This window comes from Oncorhynchus tshawytscha, linkage group LG07, assembly GCF_018296145.1.
Source record: "Oncorhynchus tshawytscha isolate Ot180627B linkage group LG07, Otsh_v2.0, whole genome shotgun sequence".
NCBI classification, from domain to species: Eukaryota; Metazoa; Chordata; class Actinopteri; order Salmoniformes; family Salmonidae; genus Oncorhynchus; species Oncorhynchus tshawytscha.
Genome location: NC_056435.1, coordinates 3370984 through 3393496, shown reverse-complemented (window position 1 = coordinate 3393496; position 22513 = coordinate 3370984). Strand labels below are relative to the sequence as shown.

The 22513-nt window shown below is 42.8% G+C and overlaps 1 protein-coding gene across 2 annotated transcripts in view; it reads left to right on the top strand.

The window, feature by feature from the left end:
- LOC112237974 (rho guanine nucleotide exchange factor 7) overlaps positions 1–22196 on the top strand; it is a 30105-nt gene extending 7909 nt beyond the window's left edge. Inside the window, exons 2-21 of one of the 2 annotated variants that reach the window (XM_042323877.1) lie at positions 732–815; positions 3989–4073; positions 4896–5029; positions 5247–5448; positions 7008–7096; positions 8174–8268; positions 8410–8505; positions 8856–8978; positions 9332–9470; positions 11166–11225; positions 12976–13122; positions 13187–13273; positions 14403–14481; positions 14735–14889; positions 16946–17167; positions 17319–17502; positions 18039–18224; positions 20388–20487; positions 20641–20695; positions 20919–22196. In XM_042323877.1, coding sequence (XP_042179811.1) covers positions 732–815; positions 3989–4073; positions 4896–5029; positions 5247–5448; positions 7008–7096; positions 8174–8268; positions 8410–8505; positions 8856–8978; positions 9332–9470; positions 11166–11225; positions 12976–13122; positions 13187–13273; positions 14403–14481; positions 14735–14889; positions 16946–17167; positions 17319–17502; positions 18039–18224; positions 20388–20487; positions 20641–20695; positions 20919–21041 — 2445 coding nt within the window. In that variant the 3' untranslated portion in view covers positions 21042–22196. The remainder of the gene's footprint in view (positions 1–731; positions 816–3988; positions 4074–4895; positions 5030–5246; positions 5449–7007; positions 7097–8173; positions 8269–8409; positions 8506–8855; positions 8979–9331; positions 9471–11165; positions 11226–12975; positions 13123–13186; positions 13274–14402; positions 14482–14734; positions 14890–16945; positions 17168–17318; positions 17503–18038; positions 18225–20387; positions 20488–20640; positions 20696–20918) is intronic. The other variant, XM_042323878.1, reaches the window with a different exon arrangement.
- Positions 22197–22513: the final 317 nt, after the last annotated feature.

The window sequence follows — 22513 nt, the reverse complement described above, 5'->3', positions numbered from 1 at the left end:
CAGGGAAAATGAATGGAGTAAAAAAGTACATTATTTTCTTTAGGAATATAGAGGGGTAAAATTAAAAGTTGTCCAAAATATATATAGTAAAGTGCAGATACCCCCAAAAATTACTTAAGTACTTTACACCACTGTATAAAGACTAATTAGTTACAAACATTAAACGTTTTGATAGCTATTTTGTCATGAGAAGAAGAAATCGTGTTTATTTGTTGCCTTGACATTTTAACCGAGGGGGGAAAAAACGTCATTTCTGTCACACATCCACAGAGCAAGAATGTACCTGCCCTTGTGCACTTGCAATTTATGCACAATTGGGAAAAGTTAACATAACTACAACAACAACAGGGTCGAGGTCTTCTAAATAATAGCCAATTGACGATAGGCCTAATAAGGAGAGCAATTGTTAGGTTATTAAAGGTTATGAAGCATGTGATTGCCACTACTGATATAGTCGCGGAGGGTTCTGTTTGCACAGGTAGGCACCAAAAGGTGTAGCCGCAGGGTTCTGGTTTTCACCGTGGAATATGCATACCACGTCATTTCCTCTCCTACTAATCCGATTTCTCGATGGGAGATTGAGAGGTCTTTTAGAAACACCGATTGGAGATTTTAGTTTCACACTGACATCGTGGATCTGTACCGTCTTTTGCAAAACCGAGAACGAAACAGGCTACCTACGTACGGCTCGGGGATTTACTTCATTAAACATTTAACTCCCTTCCACACAGATCTTCCAAGAACCAAGGAATGATAGTGAGTTCCAGAGCAATATAAAGGAGTTTCTGAAAGGCTGCGGGTCCTTCCGAGTGGAGGTGAGTCATTTAACCTGCTTGCTGCTCTGTAACTTTGTTGTAAATATCGACAATACAACGCGCTCTAAACATGACTGAAAACACTATCAACATTTAATTTGATTTACACGTGAGCCTGCCCCATGGGACGTTAGCACAGCCCAGTTGTACTAGCCTACAAGCAGAAATACTACCGTTGCAGCCCGTCGCCCTTTGGATACTAGTCTGGGTTTTAATTTGTATTTCTAACATAGTGTAACAACATTCCATACGAATACTATCCTACTCTTTGTGTAGGGTTAGTGTAGAATGATTTGGTCACCATGATTTGGCCGTTTAACTGAGAAGTTTACCATTTTACAACTTGATGTTAGACGGTTCCTCGTCCTGAAAATAATCTATGGGCCCGGAGAAACAGCAATCAGTGCTTCAGTTCTTTACACAGCCATTACAAACTTCAGCTGACATTAGCCACTGTTAGCTAAAAAGCAATGGAAGCGATGGGGGCAACCAACTCCATATTCGGTTTGATGTTACTTAAAGGTGATTTGGCCATAACAATCTAATAAAAACACACTAATTAGCTGAAGTTTGTAATGGCCATGTAAAGAACTGAACCATGGATTCTAGTTTCTCCTGGCCTATAGACTATTTTCAGGGTGAGGAACCATCTAACATCAAGTTGTAAATTAGTGATCTTTTCCTTTAATTCAACAACAAATTGTTATTCTGCATATTGAGCTGTACTGGTCAATATGCAGAACAAGGGAATTTAACTGTGGGCACATCTACTGTCATGAGTAGCCAAGGCCGAGAGCAATATTTCAGTCTGTCAATACCATGAACCCTATTTCAACATTACAAAACACTTTCAAATTCTACTGTGTGAAACCTCAGTTGTTGGAATTCTGTTTTAAAGCACAGATAGCTGCACAGTATTCCAAGATATGCCATCACACAATGTTCTATTTGTCATGGAAACAAGATTTGCCTCAAACTTCTGAGATATTGTGCGGCTTGGCAGGTGCCAGGTAAACATGTAAACAAAGGTGTGATCTGAACAGCCTCCTGATTTTAAAATCCGTCTGGGAACGTAGGCAGTCCACTTCTCCCGAAAAATATACATTTGTACACCTTGTAGTAAACTACTTGCCTTACCGTGGCCTAGTTCTTGTGAATGTCTTGTCTCATCTCGACCCTGTTACTGAGTGCTTCAAGACCAGGCCTTATGGAAAGACTGTGACCGCTCTGTTCCAGTGTTCACACGATACCACTGAGAATAAAGCAGTGTATTGGCATGCATCCAAGTGCTATGCTAGTGTGGATATTGGCCTGTGACTCATACCTACCAGGAGTGAGAGCTGCTGGACAGTTATATACTCATGGCTGCTCACTGCAGTGTTGAGGCTGGGCTGCAGCAATAGTAACTAGCATGGCCTTTAGCACCCGACTCAGGTCTGTCTGTCTCTGTCTGGTCCTGTCTGTCTGTCTGGTCCTGTCCTGTTGTCAGTCATGCCTAACTGAATCAATACAGTTTATGCAAGAGGTGGTGGTGGTGGGGGGCGCATGAGAATGTCAACCCAACCAATGGATTTTCCAACAAGGTCGATTAGGTCGCAAGGCTAAATTCCAAAGTGACCAGACATGGACATACACTGTAGTGTGAAGGAGCAATAAGCTGTCATGATGGCCATGGTAGATTATTGTCCCAAAACAACCCCTACCTTATAGACATTCATTCCTAATAGATCTCTTCACTCTATAGACCACATTGAGTCCATCCACCATATTGCTTAATACATCCATGTAGTTCTCTGTCAGATCAAGAAGAGGTCATACAGAAGTGTGTGTGTATAGGATTAGAGAGTAAGGGGTGGTTAGGATGGGGTTAGGTGTGTGTTGGTTAGAGAACATGATGAGGCAGAGATTAGAGATGGCTCAGACTGCTGATAATCCCCCAGACTGGCCCTGGATGGTTAAAGGGTAAGAGTGAGGGTGTGTGTGTCCAGACTAAGGGGGCAGGGGTAGGACTGTGTGGGTGCTCAGCCGTAAGTGTGCCACAGTGAGTGCTGGACCAGACTGGGTGAAAACTGCCCTCAGAGCAGAAGCAGCATGTAGGGCTGAGGAAACCAATGACACTGTTGAATTACCACTCAGCTATGAAAATGACCTAATACTCTGACCGGGAAGTAGACCTCGTAGAGCTACTACACTTACTGCCATGCCAAATGGTGCTGAACACAATAGAATAGCAGTAAGTAAACTGGGGTGTTGGCCTGGTTGTGCAACAGAGTTAGTACATCTCCTGCTGTGGCCCAGTCTCCTGGTACACTTAGTCACCTTAGGAAGCCTGATGAAATCCTGTATTTGTACTACAGAATTAGGTAGTAATCTGATAAATACGGTCACACCATATCCTGCCAGGCCAGGGCACTCATAGCGTTTCATGTTGGCTGTGTCTATCTAACAGTCATTTAATGAACTCTGACAACATATAGTTTAAAGAGACACCCAGGCCAAATGAGACGTACAACTTGAAGGAATACAATGAATAGGGTCAGATGTTTGCTGCCAGACTTAGGTGTTGGCACTCCTGTCCTAAAGGTCAAGTTCAAATATGAAACGCCCAACATTGCAGGTAGCAATTATTTAGTGAATAATACAGCATGAGGTGTCCTGAGTGTATTAGTGGTTGACCCCCCCAGTTAGACAGAGGGTGGATCTCAACGTGACACTCACATTCCTGACCTGTCTGGACTGAGAACAAAGAGTGGGAGAGCAGGATGTCCTTAGCCCTGTGGCTTCCTTCCTGTGGTTGTCTGTGGTACGATGCACTGCGCTGTCTTAATCCCAGCGTCTGTACAACATCTCGGTAATGCTTGGGTAGATTATGGCTGAGTTCTGCTGCCTGTGTCAATCAGTAGTTGTTTTAACTCTGGTATTCTCCAGGCTTCAAACCTAGGCCTCCTTACTGTGAGAAATATATCTTTACGGACATTACACACATTACTGTACTATGGGAATGTCTGGAAGTTCCGGTGTCAGGTTTTCATCACCAGAACCAGAGGAAATATGACAAGACCTTTACGCCGTTGCAGTGTTATGTAACAGTTCTGTTTTCAGTCAGTTATATAGATATTTTATTTTAAACAAGTATTGAAAAGCTAAAGGATATCTCTCCCTCCTCTTCTCAGCCATTTGAGGTCAATGACCTTCTCCAGGGACTGAACTTCACCAAGGTGCTCAACTCTCTGGTGGCACTGGCCAAAGCCACCGAGGGTAAGTGGACTAAGACAGAAGTGTGTCTGGGGTGATTCATGGAAGGTTTCCTGTTTTCTATGCAAAGCCATACCTGTGAAGTCCCAGATGTCACCTCTAGTCTCTATCAGAGTGGGCGTTGTGTGTTATTAGGCCTGTGTGTGTGTCTGTGTAGAATGATGGGTGCACGTTGCAGCATGTTGTGTTCTTCACTCACATTAATGTGTGTTGAACCTAAAGTAGCAGGCGTAAAATAAACTCCTGAAACTAGATCCCCCCCCACATTCTGTCAGGGGAGGTTCTCTTCTGCTCTCTTCAACCAATCCAGTAAATGTGGGGGAGAGTTAAGATGGAGTGACGCCTTGTTAACATCCGAAAGCGGAAGTCTCGTCACAGGCTCTCTTCCATTTCCCCTGATAACCGGATCATCCGGTTGTTGACTGCCCCGCCGAGGCTAATGTGTGTGTGTCCTCATCCCTCTCTCCTCCACAGACATAGGAGTGGGCAGTGACTCTGTGTGTGTGTGTGTGTCCCCTCATCCCTCTCTCTCTCCTCCACAGACATAGGAGTGGGCAGTGACTCTGTGTGACAGGAGTGTGTGTGTGTGTGTGTGTGTCCCCTCATCCCTCTCTCTCTCCTCCACAGACATAGAACTCTGTGGGTCAGTGACTCTGTGTGTGTGTGTGTGTGTCCCCCTCATCCCTCTCTCTCTCCTCCACAGACATAGGAGTGGGCAGTGACTCTGTGTGTGTGTGTGTCCCCTCATCCCTCTCTCTCTCCTCCACAGACAGGAGTGGGCAGTGACTCTGTGTGTGTCCTCATCCATCTCTCTCTCCTCCACAGACATAGGAGTGGGCAGTGACTCTGTGTGTGCGCATCACTCATCCTCGTTACGAATCAAGTCGTTTGACTCTCTGAACACTCAGTCTCCCCGCGGGCGCTCCTCCAAGCTCCTCCACAACCAGTACCGCAGCCTGGTGAGTCATAGAACCCAACACAACCACAGAAACCAACACGACTAGAATGAACCATTTGAGGTGGTTCTCACCTGCAGCTTGGGGTTGTTTTCGGTCTCCATTTGTTTTTGCTCCATCCTTACTTAATCAATCTCTTCTTTTTCTCTCCCTCTTAATTTCTCTCCTCTCCTGCTCCTCTGTTCCCTTCCTCTGTCGCTCCCTCTTTCCTCCCCACTAGGACATGTCGGAGAGCGGTGGGCAGCGGGTACTGGTGAGGGCCAAGTTCACCTTCCAGCAGACCAATGAAGACGAGCTGTCCTTCAACAAGGGTGACATGATCAGTGTGTCGCGCCAGGAAGACGGCGGCTGGTGGGAGGGCTCGTTCAACGGCAACAAGGGCTGGTTCCCTAGCAACTATGTCAAGGAGGTCAAAGGCAGCGGTGGGTGTCAGTGATTGGGCGGCTTGAATTGAATATTAAGTAGGGATCAAAGTTTGTATTGGCTAGTATGAACATTAGGCGTATGCATCTCTATAACAACTTTATAATCATCTATAGCGGCTCTATTACAACTGTATAACTCTCAGAGAAATATCTCCTGTGTTGATGATATCTGATAGTGGTCCCCCCATATAGCTGACTGTACCTCCTAATCACGCAGCTAAAGCAGGCTGTTGATAGCTGGTGTGATTTACACACCGTATTTAATGTGTGTCTCTAGGGAATATCCTCTGCTGTTTTTAATGGCTATACATCAAATACCCATTTCATGCTGACTGAGAACACCTACGCATTCACAGCAATATAGGGTGGTATGCTGCTGGCCAAAGAGAATGATCATGAAGAGAATCATTTAAAACTGCAATATGTAACTTTTTGGGTGTCCAAACCAAATTCACATAGAAATGTTATTTATTGATCAGTCATTCTCACTGAAATCAAGTCTAAGTGCTAGATATGTTCTATGTGCGCTATTTCCATGCTTCCTGTTCTTAAGTTTAGTTTTTGCGTCTTCTACTTTAGTTTTTGTACACCAGCTTCAAAGAGCCGAAAATACAATATTGATTCTCTACACTATACGTGCTTTTGTCGCATAAACTGAAATTAGGAGAATTATTAGAATTTGAGAAACTAGGAAATAGCGGTGCAATTTATTCGTAGTGCATCTTTTAAAAGAGGAATTACAGAGTGAAGGAACGTGTTGCCAATACTAAGCTCACCAAGACATGGCTCTACTCCAGCTTATTCAATGGACTGCAATGTGCAAATCATTAGATAGAAATGTAATGCAGAGTAGAGCTCTGAGTTTGTTCTACACACTATATTTCTATCTGCAACACTAAGTGTTCTATCAGATCACATACAGAAATGTATAGTAGATGTATAAACTCTTTGTGCACAGTGATTGCACTATTAATGTAGCTATTGTGCATTATAACGGAGAGGAAGGAAACTGCGTGGTTAAACAAAGACAGGACATTCCTTATCTGAGCCTGTAGGTGGGACTTCCCCAAACACACCAAACAGCTCCCAGTGCTTCCCTCTGTTGGCCTACTACCTACCTACACATGATGAACTATGCATCAAACTAATTGCCATTTCTCTATAAGCTCACGGTGGTAACCCACTCCCTTTCTGTATCCAATCAGTCACACGTGAACATGCCCTCTGTCTCTGGCTGCAGAGAGCGAGAGAGCGAGCCACAGTTTTTGTTCCTTTGCTGTGTGTCATGTTGTTCTCTCTCCATTCTGTATGCTATCTCTGCCCCAAGGGTTAGCTACTAAAACATAGTAACATGAATGTGTCCCCATTTCTCTGTAGTTCATAGAAAGCCTCTGGTCTGGTCGTTAGCTAAATGAAGACAGCATCTTTCCCTGCCGGATAACATTGCTTTAAACTCTATTATAAAATTAATGACTTCATGTTTCTGTCCTACTCTCTGTCCTACTTGTACTCTACACTTTCTCTCTCTCTCTTCTCCCCCACCACCAACCACACAGACAACCCAGTGTCTCCTAAGTCTGGCACCCTCAAAAACCCTGTGAAAGGCTTTGACACACCAGCTGTCAGCAAGACCTACTATAACCTGGTGAGAACCTACATGACCTACTGCACTGAGATCTGAAATACCACGAGGGTTTTAGAATTGAGGCTTTTGCCTGCCACGTGTTTGTGTGCAGTAATGTAGGTTGTTTCTTCCGTCTGACTGGCTGCTGGGCCAGCTGTGCCTCAAGGCCCTGTGACTGGCTGCTCCGTTTCTATCTAGTGGTAGCACACTGTCACTATGGTGTGTTGGTGTCTGGGTCAGTGATAGTTCACAGGGACTGTCCTGCTGCCGTGACGGTGATGGAAGCACATTGCAAAGCATCCTGGAGGCCCTCTGTTTATTTTGGTGCTGAGAGAAGAGAAGCAGAGGGAGGGAGATATCAACTATTCAAGACAAAGGAGAGGACTATTCAAGACATGGGAGAAACTGTCAGGAGAGGAGAGTAGATCTGAGGAGAGTAGATGTATTGTCCCAATGGACACTAATACATTAAGATCCACATGGAGCAATCTGATACAAATCAATCAATCAACATTATGATATGGGGAATGAAGTGAATAGTTCAGTACTAGTCTTTATGAAGACTTGAAGGTAACCTCATCACAGTGTTAAGTTATCTTGTGTTACAAGATCCAAATGAGTTTGAGAGTTGAAATATGAGCCCCACAACATCAGGAGTTATCTGGCTGTCCGCCATTAGTGGATGTTAGATGGGTTAAAGCCAACTTAAACACTCCACCTTCTCCATCCATCTCTGCATCCTTCCTAAAGCCTGCTCTGAACCTATCCAGTAATGACATGGACTGAAGAGGTCAGTATTTGATGAGAAAAGGATAGCAGTTTATTTCTGTCCTCTGGTTTCTCTGTCTAATGGGCTCCTCATATGAAACTTAAAGACAAAAAAAAAAAAAAAAAAAAGTTCTTCAAAAATGCAGTGAAGAGGACCGGCTTCAGGAAGCAGAATGGGCGGCCTCCCTGGCCCCATTCTGTCAACGGGGGGTTAGGAGGAGAGAGGGTGGGTCTCCTCTGTGGGGGTGTCTGAGTTCAGTATCTCTGTCCGCCTGCCTGTCTGTCTATCCATCAACATCCTCTCCTAACCCCCCTGTTCTCTCCGTCCAGGTGCTCCAGAACATTCTAGAGACCGAGACCGAGTATTCCAAGGAGCTCCAAAGCCTGCTGACCTCATACCTGCACTCACTGCAACCCACAGACAAGTGAGTGTTTGTGTTCACATGGCTGTGTGTGTGTATTTGTCGTGTGTGTGTGTGAGAGTCTGATTTGAGCATACTATGAACCTTACTGTACCCCAACCATATCGCTCCAGCTTTCCCCACACCGTCTCCCTCTGTCTCCAGGTTGAGCAGTGCAGACGTCAGTCACATCCTGGGGAATCTGGAGGACATCTCTACCTTCCAGCTGATGTTGGTTCAGTCCTACGAGGAATGTACCAGGTGAGTCCCCGAGCGCACACACACATACACACACACACACGATCAGTCCAGCATTGACCAAATGTATCTCATCAATACATGGATGTACCAAATGGGTGCCCGTAATCATCATGCAAACTGAAAATATGAATCAGCTCTGAAATAGACCATGTCCTGTCTGCCAATAGGATCTAAAACCACACCTTAAAACCCGCTGTGTGGGAGGGAGCACTATTCCTTACATGTACATACATACATATATATATATATATATATCTATATCAACATGATGTTTATACAGGTCACACTGACACCTACTGGTAGACTCTGGTAGTGCTGTGGTGGTGAGCACATTGTGTGTGTGTGTGTAGGCTTCCAGAGAGCCAGCAGAGAGTAGGGGGCTTCTTCCTCAACCTGCTGCCCCAGATGAAGGCTCTCTACATGGCCTACTGCTCCAACCACCCCTCAGCTGTCAACATCCTCACAGAACACAGGTAAGTGTGTGTGCACGTCAAGTAAATGTGTGTGTGCACGTGTGTGTGTGTAACCAAATCCATCGTGTGATTTTATGACACCGGGTTGACTGTCAAAATGATAGCGGACTATTTTCAGTTACAATATCTGCAAAGTATTTTGTGTGTTTCAGTGAGGAGCTGGTGGGTTTAGTATGTCGCTGTGTGTTTCAGTGAGGAGCTGTGTGTTTCAGTGAGGAGCTGTGTGTTTCAGTGAGGAGCTGTGTGTTTCAGTGAGGAGCTGTGTGTTTCAGTGAGGAGCTGTGTGTTTCAGTGAGGAGCTGTGTGTTTCAGTGAGGAGCTGGGAGAGTTTAGTATGTCGCTGTGTGTTACAGTGAGGAGCTGGGGGAGTTTATGGAGGGGAAGGGAGCCAGTAGTCCAGGTATCCTGACCCTCACCACTGGTCTCAGTAAACCCTTCATGAGGCTGGACAAATACCCTACACTGCTGAAGGAACTGGAGAGACACATGGAGGTGAGAGGGAGACCGTCTGGTTATTTAGTATTTATTTTTTTAGGGTCTAGAACAGGTTTAATATTACAGACAGATTGTAGCTTCCGTCAATGGAATTGTCTGCATCATTTCCAATCTCCCATATATATTTTTTGTAAATATACAGTACCAGTCAAACGTTTTTGGAAACACTCATTCCAGGGTTTTTCTTTTTACAACTTTCCGCAAAGTAGAATAATAGTGAAGACACAAACTATTAAATAACCCATATGGAATCATGTAGTAACCAAAAAAGTGTTAAACAAATCTAAATATATTTGAGATTCTTCAAAGTCGCCACCCTTTGCCTTAATGATCGCTTTGCACACTGTTGGCATTCTCTCAACCAGCTTCATGAGTCACCTGGAATGCTTTTCCCACAGACTTGAAAAAGTTCCCACATATGCTGAGCATTTGTTGGCTGCTTTTCCTTCACTCAGCGGTCCAACTCATCCCAAACAATCTCAATTGTGTTGAGGTCAGGTGATTGTGGATGCCAGGTAATCTGATGCAGCACTCCATCACTCACCTTCTTGGTCAAATAGCCCTTACACAGCGTGGAGGTGTGTTTTGGGTCATTGTTGAAACACAAATGAGATTCCCACTAAGCGAAAGACCAGATGGGATGGCGCATCGCTGCAGAATCCTGTGGTAGCCATGCTGGTTAAGTGTTCCTTGAATTGTACATAAATCACAGACAGTGTCACCAGCAAAGCACCATCACACCACCTCCTCCATGCTTCACGGTGGGAACCACACGTGCGGAGATCATCCGTTCACCTACTCTGCATCTCACTGCATCTTACAAAGACACGGAGGTTGCAACCAGAATTTGGACTCATCAGACCAAAGCACAGATTTCCACCGGACTAATGTCCATTGCTCGTGTTTCTTGTCCCAAGCAAGTCTCCTTTTTATTGGTGTCCTTTAGTAGTGGTTTCTTTGCAGCAATTTGACCATGAAGGCCTGATTTAACGCAGTGTCCTCGTAACAGTTGATGTTGAGATGTGTCTGTTACTTGAACTCTGAAGCATTTATTTGGGCTGCAATTTCTGAGGCGGGTAACTCTAATGAACATCCTCTGCAGCAGATGTAACTTTTGGTCTTCTTTTCCTGTGACTGTACTGATGAGAGCCAGTTTCATCATAGCGCTTGATGGTTTTTGCGACTGCACTTGAAGAAACTTTCAAAGTTCTTGAAATGTTCTGGATTGACTGACCTTCATGTCTGCAAGTAATGATGGACTGTTGTTTCTCTTTGCTTATTTAAGCTGTTCTTGCCATAATATGGACTTGGTCTTTCTTCTGTATACCACCCCTACCTTGTCACAACACAACTGATTGGCTCAAACGCATTAAGAAGGAAAGAAAATCCACAAATTAACCTTTAACAAGGCACACCTGTTAATTGAAATGCATTCCATTCCTCATGAAGCTGGTTGAGAGAATACCAAGAGTGTTCAAAGCTGTCATCAAGGCACTGGGTGGCTACTTTGAATGATATCAAATATATTTACATTTAACACTTTTTTTTTGGTTACTTCAGGATTCCATATGTGTAATTTCATACTTTTTAGGTTTTTTCACTACTATGCTTTTTGTTGTGTAGGTGTAGACTATATTGACTGTTAGACCTGTGATCTTCTGATGAATCAAACGTCCCCCTCTTCTTCATCAGGGGCATCATCCTGATCGACCAGACATCCAGAAGTGTTTGACCTCCTTCAAAAGCCTCTCTGTAAGTTGGACTTACACCGTCCCTGTCTCGCTTTAATGACTTATGTAAATGTAACCCTTCAACACTGCATGTCTCTTGTTGATGATGTACACTACCGTTCAAAAGTTTGGGGTCACTTAGAAATGTCTTTATTTTTTAAAGAAAAGCATCTTTTTTTGTCCATTTTAAAATGACATAAAATTGATCAGAAATACAGTGTAGACATTGTTAATATTGTAAATGACTATTGTAGCTGGAAACAGTTTATTTTTTTATCAGTACATACATTTTAATGGAATGCCTACATAGGCGTACAGAAGCCAATTATCAGCAACCATCACTCCTGTGTCGCAATGGCACAATGTCAGCTAATCCAAGTTGATCATTTTAAAAGGCTAATTGATCATTAGAGAACCCTTTTGCAATTATGTTAGCACAGCTTAAAACTGTTAGGCTGATTAAAGAAGCAATAAAACTGGCCTTCTTTAGACTAGCTGAGTATCTGGAGCATCAGCATTTGTGGGTTCGATTACAGGCTCAAAATGGCTTGAAACAAAACTTCCTTCTGGAACTCATCAGTCTATTTTTGTTCTGAGACATGAAGGCTATTCCTTGTGAGAAATTGCCAAGAAACTGAAGATGAAGAACTGAAGATCAACGCAGTGTTCTACTCCCTTCACAGAACAGCATAAACGGCTCTAACCAGAATAGAAAGAGGAGTGGGAGGCCCTGGTGCACAACTGAGCAAGAGGACAAGTACATTAGTGTCTAGTTTGAGAAACAAATGCCTCACAAGTCCTCAACTGGCAGCTTCATTAAATAGTACCTGCAAAACACTCGTCTCAACGTCAACAGTGAAGAGGTGACTCGGGGATGCTGACCTTCTAGGCAGAGTTCCTCTGTCCAGTGTCAGTGGGTTTTTTTTTGCCCATCTTAATCTTTTGTTTTTATTAGCTAGTCTGAGATATGGCTTTTTTTTTTCAACTCTGCCTAGAAGACCAGCAGCCCGGAGTCGCCTCTTCACTGTTGATGTTGAGACTGGTGTTTGGCAGGTACTATTTAATGAAGCTGCCAGAATAGACTGACAAGTTTCAGAAAAAAGTTTTGTTTCTGGCCATTTTGAGCCTGTAATCGAACCCACACATGCTGATGCTTCAGATACAATCAGCCTAACAGTTTTAAGCTGTGCTAACATAATTGCAAAAGGGTTTTCTAATGATGAATTAGCCTTTTAAAATGATAAACTTGGATTAGCTAACACAACATGCCATTGGAACACGAGTTGCTGATAATGGGCCTCTGTAGATATTCCATTAAAAATCAGCTGTTTCCAGCTACAATAGTCATTTACAACATTAACAATGTATGCACTGTATTTCTGATCAATTTTGTTATTTTAATGGACAAAAAATGTGCTTTTCAAAAAAACAAGGACATTTCTAAGTGACCCCAAACGTTTGAGCACGAGCGTATATGGAATCCAGTGTTATTCAGGGTTAAATTCACATGTTAAATAGTCTCTGTCTTGTTGATGTGTGCAGGCAGTGCAGTTTTGCTAATCCTGGGCTGAGGGAAAGCTTTAGCCTGGCTCTGAGCTCCCGGATTTGGCTCTGCTGTTCTGTGGCTTGGTGCCCTGGCTTGGGCTTCTATGCAGCCTGGATCTTCCATGTGTGTGTGTTTCTCTCTCACTGTCTCTCTCACATTGATTGGGATTCAATACTTTAAAACAACTTCCTTTTATTTGTGTGTGTTTGTGTCTCCATGGCTTCAGGCCCAGTGTCAGGAGGTGAGGAAACGTAAGGAGCTGGAGCTGCAGATTCTAACTGAGACGATCAGACGCTGGGAGGGAGATGACATCAGAACCCTGGGCCCTGTCCTGTACATGTCACACACACTCTGCCACACACACGGATCAGAGGTAAGACGCGCATCTATAATCTACACCCAGGAACGTCTTAACAGTGTGTGCTTGTCTTCTTTAGGAGAAGAGTGAACGCTACCTCCTGCTGTTCCCAAATGTTCTCCTACTGCTGTCTGCCAGCTCCAGAATGAGTGGATTCATCTACCAGGTCGGGATCTCTCTCTCATTCTCGCTCTGTCCTTTGTTAGTATTTAGGGCCCTGTAGATTAGATTCTGCTTTGTGGAGAACATGACGGAATCCTGAAATCAAGACGTTAAAACGAATATCAACTATATTCAAAAATGTATTGAACTTAGTAGAAAATCCACTAAATGTTTTGAAAGTTATTCATTCGCCCAAGATTATCATGACATAAATAAAATGCATCAGTGATTCATATTTTCCTTCAACTTTCTGAAGAGGCAACGGCACAGGAATGCCTGTGTGCGTGTTTGTCTACCACCTTATTGTAGTCGTTAGCATAATCGCTAATGTTTTGCCAACTGTCTTCTGGTTGATGGTAGGCTTTCCCAAAAACCTTCTCAGTTAAATGTTAAAGCTACAATATGTGACTTTTTGCGTGACCCAACCAAATTCACATGGACATATCTATAACTCACATTTCTATCTCATTGAAAGCATGTCTAAGAAGAGGTATATCTGTTCTATGTGTGCTATTTCTATGCTTCCCGTTAAGTTTTAATTTTTATTTTTTACTTTGGGTTTTGTACACCAGCTTCAAACAGCTGAAAATACAATATTGTTGGTTATAGAAAATGTATTTCACAGCGGTTTAGATGGTACAATGACTCTCTACACATTGCTTGTTTTGTCACAAACTGAAATTAGGTTTACTTGGAATTTTAGCAACCAGAAAAAATTTGGAGGGATTTTTTTTGTATTTGACCATTTAACTACAAGGTAGCATATGCCTACCTGGCAGAATATCATGACTATTTGGATCAATCCAGTGGCCATTTGTTTTGCAGAATTTGCAATCACATGAGTGCTACAGAAGCATCCTAACCAAACAACTATCTCTGGCTAGTGAGCAGTTAAGGGTAATTACACCCAAAAATCTAATTTAAAAAATCAAATTTTCCCCCAGACCAAGTGGTCTCCTGATGTGGTTTAAGCATTGTTACGGACTTAGAACATCAAATGCTTTGGGGTTTTTTTTCCCAACAAAAAAAAGGGAAGAAACTGAATCAGGCAAAAATCTTAACTGATTTTATAGTGCCCTTAAGTGTGTAAACACTAAAGGTTTGTGTAACTTGTTTATTGATTTGCTTTAAAGGATAAGCTGCCATTGACAGGAATGCTTATCTCAAGGATAGAAGATTGTGAGTTGGTCAAAAACGCTTTCGAAATATCAGGTACGTTAACAGTTATTTTACTAGTGGAGTTTAAACATCTCAAATTAAGGATGTTTATGTGTGTGTGTGTGTGTGTGTTACATTAATGTGTGTGTGTGGACATATTTAACTATACTTGTGGGGATCCGAAGGAAAAAGGCTATTTCTAGAAGGGGTTGAGGTTAGGGGTTCGGCAAAATATAATTTTGAATGGGAATAAATTGGGTCCCCACAAGGTTAGTTAAACAAGACTTTGTGTGTGTGTGTGTTACAGGCAGTACGTGTGAGCGGATGCAGGTGGTGTGTAACAACCAGCAGGATTTGCAGGAGTGGGTGGAGCATCTGTCGAGACACACTCAGATCAGAAACGCCCCCTCCGTGATCATGACCACACCCACCGCCAAGCCCCAGTCTGTCCCCTGCCACACGGTAACACCCCCAACCTCTCCAGTCTGACTGTCAGTTAAAGGGATAGGTATCGACATTTGTCTGACATTTTTCTTGTGTAGATCCAGGTACATGGATTAGGATATTTATAGGTTTAAATCTCAAATGAATGGGAAAGATAATGCTGCATTCATAACATCTTGTAAATTTGTAAATATGACCATACCACTGGGAAATATCCATCTGAATGCCCCCCTTAGTGGGAAACTCGTCTATCATCACAGACCTCTCCCACATGTTGAACTTTGATGTTACATACTGAGGAAATTACCTCTGTAATAGCTTTTTCGGCAGTTCAATGCAACAATAAAACATTACTTTTTTTCTAAATAATCTATTAATATAGTTTTTGAACACAATAATTTGTTTACAAGCTTGCTAGCTGTTCTTTTAATTTATGGTTGAAGCAGATTGTTTGCCCGTTAGCCAGGCAGCGATTCTCAACGAGTTCAAAGCACTTGAATGCATCCAACTCGTATTTACAACTGGTTATTACTAGAGGTCGACCGATTATGGTTTTTCAACGCTGATACCGAAACCGATTTATTGGAGGATTTTTTTTCTTATGATGGTAATTATGGTAATATATATTTATAATAATGACAATTACAACAATACTGAATGAACAATGAACCATTTTATTTTAACTTAGTACATAAATAAAATCTATATAGTCTCAAATAAATAATGAAACATGTTCAATTTGGTTTAAATAATGCAAAAACAAAGTGTTGGAGAAGAAAGTAAAAGTGCAATATGTTCCATGTAAAAAAGCTAACGTTTAAGTTCCTTGCTCAGAACATGAGAACATATGAAAGCTGGTGGTTCAATATTCCCAGTTAAGAAGTTTTGGGTTGTAGTTATAGGAATTATGACGCGTCGACTATTTCTCTATACCATTTGTATTTCATATACCTTTGACTATTGGATGTTCTTATTGGCACTTCAGTATTGCCAGCCTAATCTCGGGAGTTGATAGGCTTGAAGTCATAAATTGCGCTTTGCCTCAAGCATTGCTAAGAGCGGCTTGCAAAATGCAGTAAAGTTCTGTTTGAATGCTTCCGAACCCGCTGCTGCCTACCACCGCTCAGTCAGACTGCTATATCAAATCATAGACTTAATTATAATAAACACACAGAAATACGATGCTTTAATAATGGTCAAATCTGGAAACTATCATTTAGAAAACAAAACATTTATTCTTTCAGTGAAATACAGAACCATTCTGTATTTTATCTAACAGGTGGCATCCCTAAGTCTAAATATTGCTGTTACATTGCACAGCCTTCAATGTTATGTCATAATTATGTAAAATTCTGGCAAATTAATTACCGTCTTTGTTAGGAAGAAACACAGTTCTCAACGAGCCAGGCAGCCAAACTGTTGCATATACCCTGACTCTGCTTGCACTGAACGCAAGAAAAGTGACACAATTTCACAAGTTAATATTGCCTGCTAACATGCATTTATTTGAACTAAATATGCAGGTTTAAAAAAATATATACTTCTGTGTATTGATTTTAAGAAAGGCATTGATGTTTTATGGTTGGGTACATTTGTGCAACGAATGTGCTTTTATCTTGAATGCGCTTTTGTTAAATCATCACCCGTTTGGCGAAGTTGAAGTAGGCTGTGAGTCGATAATAAATGAACAGGCACCGTATTGATTATATGCAACGCAGGGCAAGCTAGTTAACTACACATGGTTGATATTACTTGGTTAACTAGTGATTATGTGAAGTTTTTTTTTTTTTTTTTTTTTTTAGATAAGTTTAATGCTAGCTAGTAACTTACCTTGGCTCCTTTTGACACTGCGCTCGTGTAACAGGTGGTTAGCCTGCCACGCAGTTTCCTTGTGGATTGCAATTTAATCGGCGTCCAAAAAGGCAGATAACCGATTTATGAAACCTGAAATTGGCCCTAATTAATCGGCCATAACGATTAATCGGTTACCACCTTCCCACTGTACATATGATATACTTTTTTTTTTTATTATTTTTTTTTTGTACCAGTCTTAAATTTCTTCTCTCTCCCCCAGCTCCCGTCCCATCCCCTGACCCCCTCCAGACACTCAGAGAGTAGGGGTGTATCTGCGGGCCCTGCTTACCACACCCTACCCCACCCCTCTTCCCACGGGGTCCCTCAAACCCCCCCCATGTGGGGTCCCCTGGAGCCCCCCAGCACCCCCAAACCCTGGAGCCTCAGCTGCCTCCGCCCCGCGCCCCCACTTAAGCCCTCGGCAGCACTCTGCTATAAAGAGGTATGGTCCTGGGCCTTTTGTCTAAGAGGGAATAGGTTCCAAACAGTAATAGCTAGCACAGTTTCTAGAGATGAAGCCTTTATCAATAAAATAGCCCACCTCTAGGGTTCTAAGAGAGCCTCTCTCTTCCTCTTTTTATCTCCCTCTCTAGGATCTGAGTAAAAGTCCTAAGAGTATGAAGAAGCTGCTGCCTAAACGTAAGCCTGAGAGGAAAGCTTCAGATGAGGACTTTGCTACCAGGAAGAGTACTGCAGCTCTGGAGGAGGATGCCCAGATCCTGAAAGTGATCGAGGCCTACTGCACCAGCGCCAAAACACGGCAGACACTCAACTCAAGTAAGACTACGCTGCAAACACACAACCTGTCAGAGACTCAATACTTCAACCAATACCAACTAGTCTTTGGTGTCATTTGACTTCTCCTCTGAAGCCTGTCTTTTATTTCTGTACTAACATGAACCATGTCCAGATTAGTTCTAAGACTTCACAGGTTCTGGATAAATGCTCTTTAGAGTATAGCTGTTTAGATTCAACTGTCCTTTTAGTCTATTGCTACTCATAGTTCAGTGTTGTCTCCTAACTATGTTCTCTCCTGTTTCTTTTCTCTCCCCTCATCCCCTTTGCATTCTGTTATTCTCTGCTCTGTTCCTCCTCCTTTTGGTTTGTCTTTTGTGTCCTCTCCTTTTAAAAATATATATATATTTACATCCATAACCCCAACATCCCTCCTCATTTTAAATATACCTGTATATTATTTGTCCTATTATTATGGATCCCTCTCTCCACAACCCACCTCAACCGATTTATTATGGTTTGATCCACTCCCCCTCCTCGTTCCGTATGGTTTGATCCACCCCCCCTCCTCGTTCCAGCATGGCAGGGTACTGATTTGATGCATAACCACGTGCTGGCCGAGCCAGTTGACCGGTCCAGTGTGGACACTATAGGTTGCCGTAGCAGCCTGTCCAGAGGGACCGAGCCCTGGTCTGACCTATCAGAGGACTCGGATTATGACAGTATTTGGACCGCCAGTAGTTACAGGACCTCCTCCGTTTCTCGTAAGAGCTACAGTCGCTCCTCCCATATATCCCGCTCCCCCACACCTTTTTTAATAAACAATTTTATTTTGAAATATGACTTTCTTTCATCGTAGTTTTGGAACCCCATTGCTGGCTAGGCCACATTCAGTACGCAAATGTTTCATGTATTGGACATACACAAAAAAGTGGTGCGTGCATATGTATTCACCCCCTTTTTGCTATGAAGCCCCTAAATGAGATCTGGTGCAACCAATTACCTTCAGAAGTCACATAATTAGTTAAAGTCCACCTGTGTGCAATCTAAGGGTCACATGATCTCAGTATACATACACCTGTTCTGAAAGGTTCCAGAGTCTGCAACACCACTAAGCAAGGGGCACCACCAAGCAAGTGGAACTATGAAGACCAAGGAGCTCTCCAAACAGGTTGGGGACAAAGTTGTGGAGAAGTACAGATCAGGGTTGGGTTATAAAAAATATCTGAAACTTTGAAAATCCCACGGAGCACCATTAAATCTATTATTAAAAAATGGAAAGAATATGGCACCACAACAAACCTGTCAAAAGAGGGCTGCCCACCAAAACTCACAGACCAGGCAAGGAGGGCATTTAATCAGAGAGGAAACAAAGAGACCAAAAATAACCCTGAAGGAACTACAAAGCACCACAGCGGAGATTGGAGTATCTGTCCATTGGATCACTTTAAAGCCGTACACTCCACAGAGTTAGGCTTTATGGAAGTGTGTCCAGAAAAAAGCCTTTGCTTAAAAGAAAAATATATGTTTGCCAAAAGGCATGTGGGAGACTCCCCAAACATATGGAAGAAGGTACTCTGGTCAGATGACACTAAAATTGAGCTTTTTGGCTATCAAGGAAAACGCTATGTCTGGTGCAAACCCAACACTTCTCATCACCTTGAGAACACCATCCCCACAGTGAAGCATGGTGGCGGCAGCATCATGCTGTGGGGATGTTTTTCATCGGCAGGGACTGGGAAATAGATTTTTATTTTACTTCCAGGTTGTAAGGCAACAAAATACTTTTGCAAGGCACTGTGTGTATTCATGCATGCACTACTGGTTAGAGCCAGTTTGCACTGTTCTGTGAAGGGAGTAGTACACAGCGCTGTACGAGATCTTCAGTTTCTTGGCAATTTCTCCCATGGAATAGCCTTAATTTCTCACAAAAATAGACTGACGAGTTTCAGAAGAAAGTCATTTGTTTCTGGCCCTTTGAGCCTGTAATCAAACCCGCATGCTGATGCTCCAGATACTCAACTAGCCTAAAGAAGATGAGTTTTCTATTGCTTCTTTAATCAGAACAGTTTTAGCTGTGCTAACATAATTGCAAAAGGGTTTTCTAATGCTCAATTAGCCTTTTAAAAATGATAAACTTGGATTAGCTAACACAACTTGCCATTGGAACACGATTGATGGTTGCTGATAACGGGCCTCTGTAGATATTCCATAAAAAATCAGCCGTTTCCGGCTACAATATTCATTTACAACATTAACAATGTCTACACTGTATTTCTGCTCAATTTGAAGTTAAAAACAAGGACTTTTCTAAGTGACCCCAAACTTTTTAACGGTAGTATACACGCACACACCTCCTTCTCCCCTCCAAAAGACTTCGGTGTACAAAGGGAATAACTGCTCCTCAGCCTCCCTTCTGTTCTCAACTATTAACGGCTTCAAAGGACCTGGTGTCATGTTACAATCATTAAAATGATGAGTTAATATGCTGCTGTCATAGCTTAGATCTCTCTTGGAGAACAGCGATATTGAATCTCAATGGAATCTCCTGTATGGATAAATGGTAGATGAGGGAGACTTGATTTGCCAGGTCAAGTTCTCCTCCTCTACCCACACCTGTCCTGATCCTTCCACAGGACCCCTTTGACAGGCCGCGTATCTGAATCTGGTTTGGGCTGTGTCCTAATACTCTAAAATGGCCTCCTTGTCGTCTTTTCCTTCATTGCCGCTGATAACTGAAAGGGCTACTATAAAGGACTGTGATCAGGGGGGACAGCACACAAGGAGAAGAGGCTAGTTTGAACTATTGAGCTACAGCCTTAGTGTTTCAAACCTCCTATGGAAAGGTCAGCCTCCCTCAATCAGTCAATAAGTTATCCCGTCCATCGACCAATGTGCTCTGCTGACGGTCTTGTTTTACCAATCAGGATCCAGAGAGAAGTCAGGTCTGCACATGCTCTTCCCTGAGGAGGAGAAGATCATCGTGGAGGAGACCAAGAGCAACGGACAGACTGTCATCGAGGAGAAGTAAGCACTACATTCCTCCCTGAACTACCAGTGCGTTAGATTGGGAGAACTCTTCACTTCACACATTCAGAAGTTTATATGTTCCCTAATGGGGTTTATTGATAATGGTGAGCTGTGGTTGGGTTGGTTAACTTTCATGTCTGTCTGCCTTAGGACTCTAGTAGACACGGTGTATGGGCTGAAGGATGAAGTGCAGGAGCTGAAACAGGTGAGTGTTCAGGAGAGTTGGCACGTTTTAGCATTCTCTGAAGCCGTCACATCAAATAGCATGTCAGTCATACAGCATCAGCATCATAATGAATCAATTAGAGGCTCTCTATGACAACTCTAAGCATATACATCCCAGAACCAGAGCTCTGTTCATTCCAGGCATGTGCGATTTTAGACACTTTTCTAAGATCCAGCGGCCATCTTTGTTCCCCCCCAAACAGGACAACAAGATGATGAGGAGGACCCTGGATGAAGAGCAGAAAGCCAGGAAGGAGCTGGAGAAGATCCTGAGGAGAGTCCTGAAGAACATGAATGACCCCACCTGGGACGAGACCAACCTGTGAATACTCAGGTGACATCACATCAACATGGTTGGGTTCGGGCTCCATCGTGACTGGACCAAAATTGTTAACCACAAAGCTATCTGACGTAACACTGTGGAACACTGATCTGTCACTGTTGTAAGAGACTGGGTGTGGTCCAAAGTCAAAATAGCCAATGAAAATGCAACATAGCGTCCCTGAATCACTCTGGAAGACTATTGGCTGCGGCATGGACCTCCGACCTCTGTGTTGATCTGGGATTGGAAAGAGGCTGGAACAATCACACTAGTGAAGATACCTGGTTTGCTCTTCTCATCTTTGCTGATCTGCACTGATATGTGCAGTAGGTCCCTAGTGCCTACAAAGTGATTTCCTTCCACCTGTCCAGTTTTATGCAGATGAAAGACGAGGAAAGGTAGCCACGGTAGACTATTGAGATGCAACCCAGACAATTTTGACAGATGATGATTTTGTCACTGCCTCCATTACCCTGCTGCCAAGCTCCTCAACACCCCCACCCTCTTACCCTACTCTGGAGCATCTCCCTGCCCATTCCTCTGAGCCTTGTAGGAACCTATGGCCAACACACAGAACAGCATAACCTCTAGCTCATTCTGCATGTTTCCATGGAAACCTTAGCAATCCAAGACTGGAATGTTTTCAGGTGATTTTTGTAGCTTTCTGATGATGATTTGAAGTATTCTGGATGACCTATTTCTTGTTTGTTTCTGTTATTTTACCGGATAATGGACTTTCTATTTTAATGCTTTCCTGAAAACACTGAATTTCTACTTTTGCTTTTCTACTTCTTTGTCACCTATGATTTGTACAGAAACTAACCGTAGCGTCTCAAATTAATATCATGAAATGTGCCTTGGGGAAACTATTCCATGATATCAGCTTACATCTCTGGCAGGCTCTTCAGTTTAAAATAGGTCAAATATTCCAATGCAATATTGATTCAAATGATGAACACTAATGTAAACTACTTATCTAACTATTTCAGATTCTATATTATGTCTGTAATTTATGTATTTAAATGAAATTGACTGAAGTGTGTTATGCACTCCTTAAGTCTATTGTTCAGTGAAAACCTCCCTCCCATATCCTCTATTTATTACCTCTTTGTCTCTCTCACTCTTCTCAACTTGTCTCTGAATTAAACTGTAAACTGTATCTCGTGTGTATCTGAATACTTGCGCTGACTGACGTGTTGTTTTTACCTGTCTTGAAAGCACTGGCTGTAAGTTGCCTCTGAATAACAGCGTCTGCTTTAATGACCTAAATGTGATGTAGCCTTTGACCTGCAAAGTGCTGTCACTTTTCACTTCAAATGTATCAGACCGTTATCATTGGATACCTGTTAGTGGTAGATTCAGGTGGAGATCTACTATAAACAGTCCAGGAATAGTGACGGTGACCACGTTTCCATGCGAACAGTATTCCGGACAGTAGCTCATATCTCGCTTTAGGTCTTATTTGGGATGAGCTGT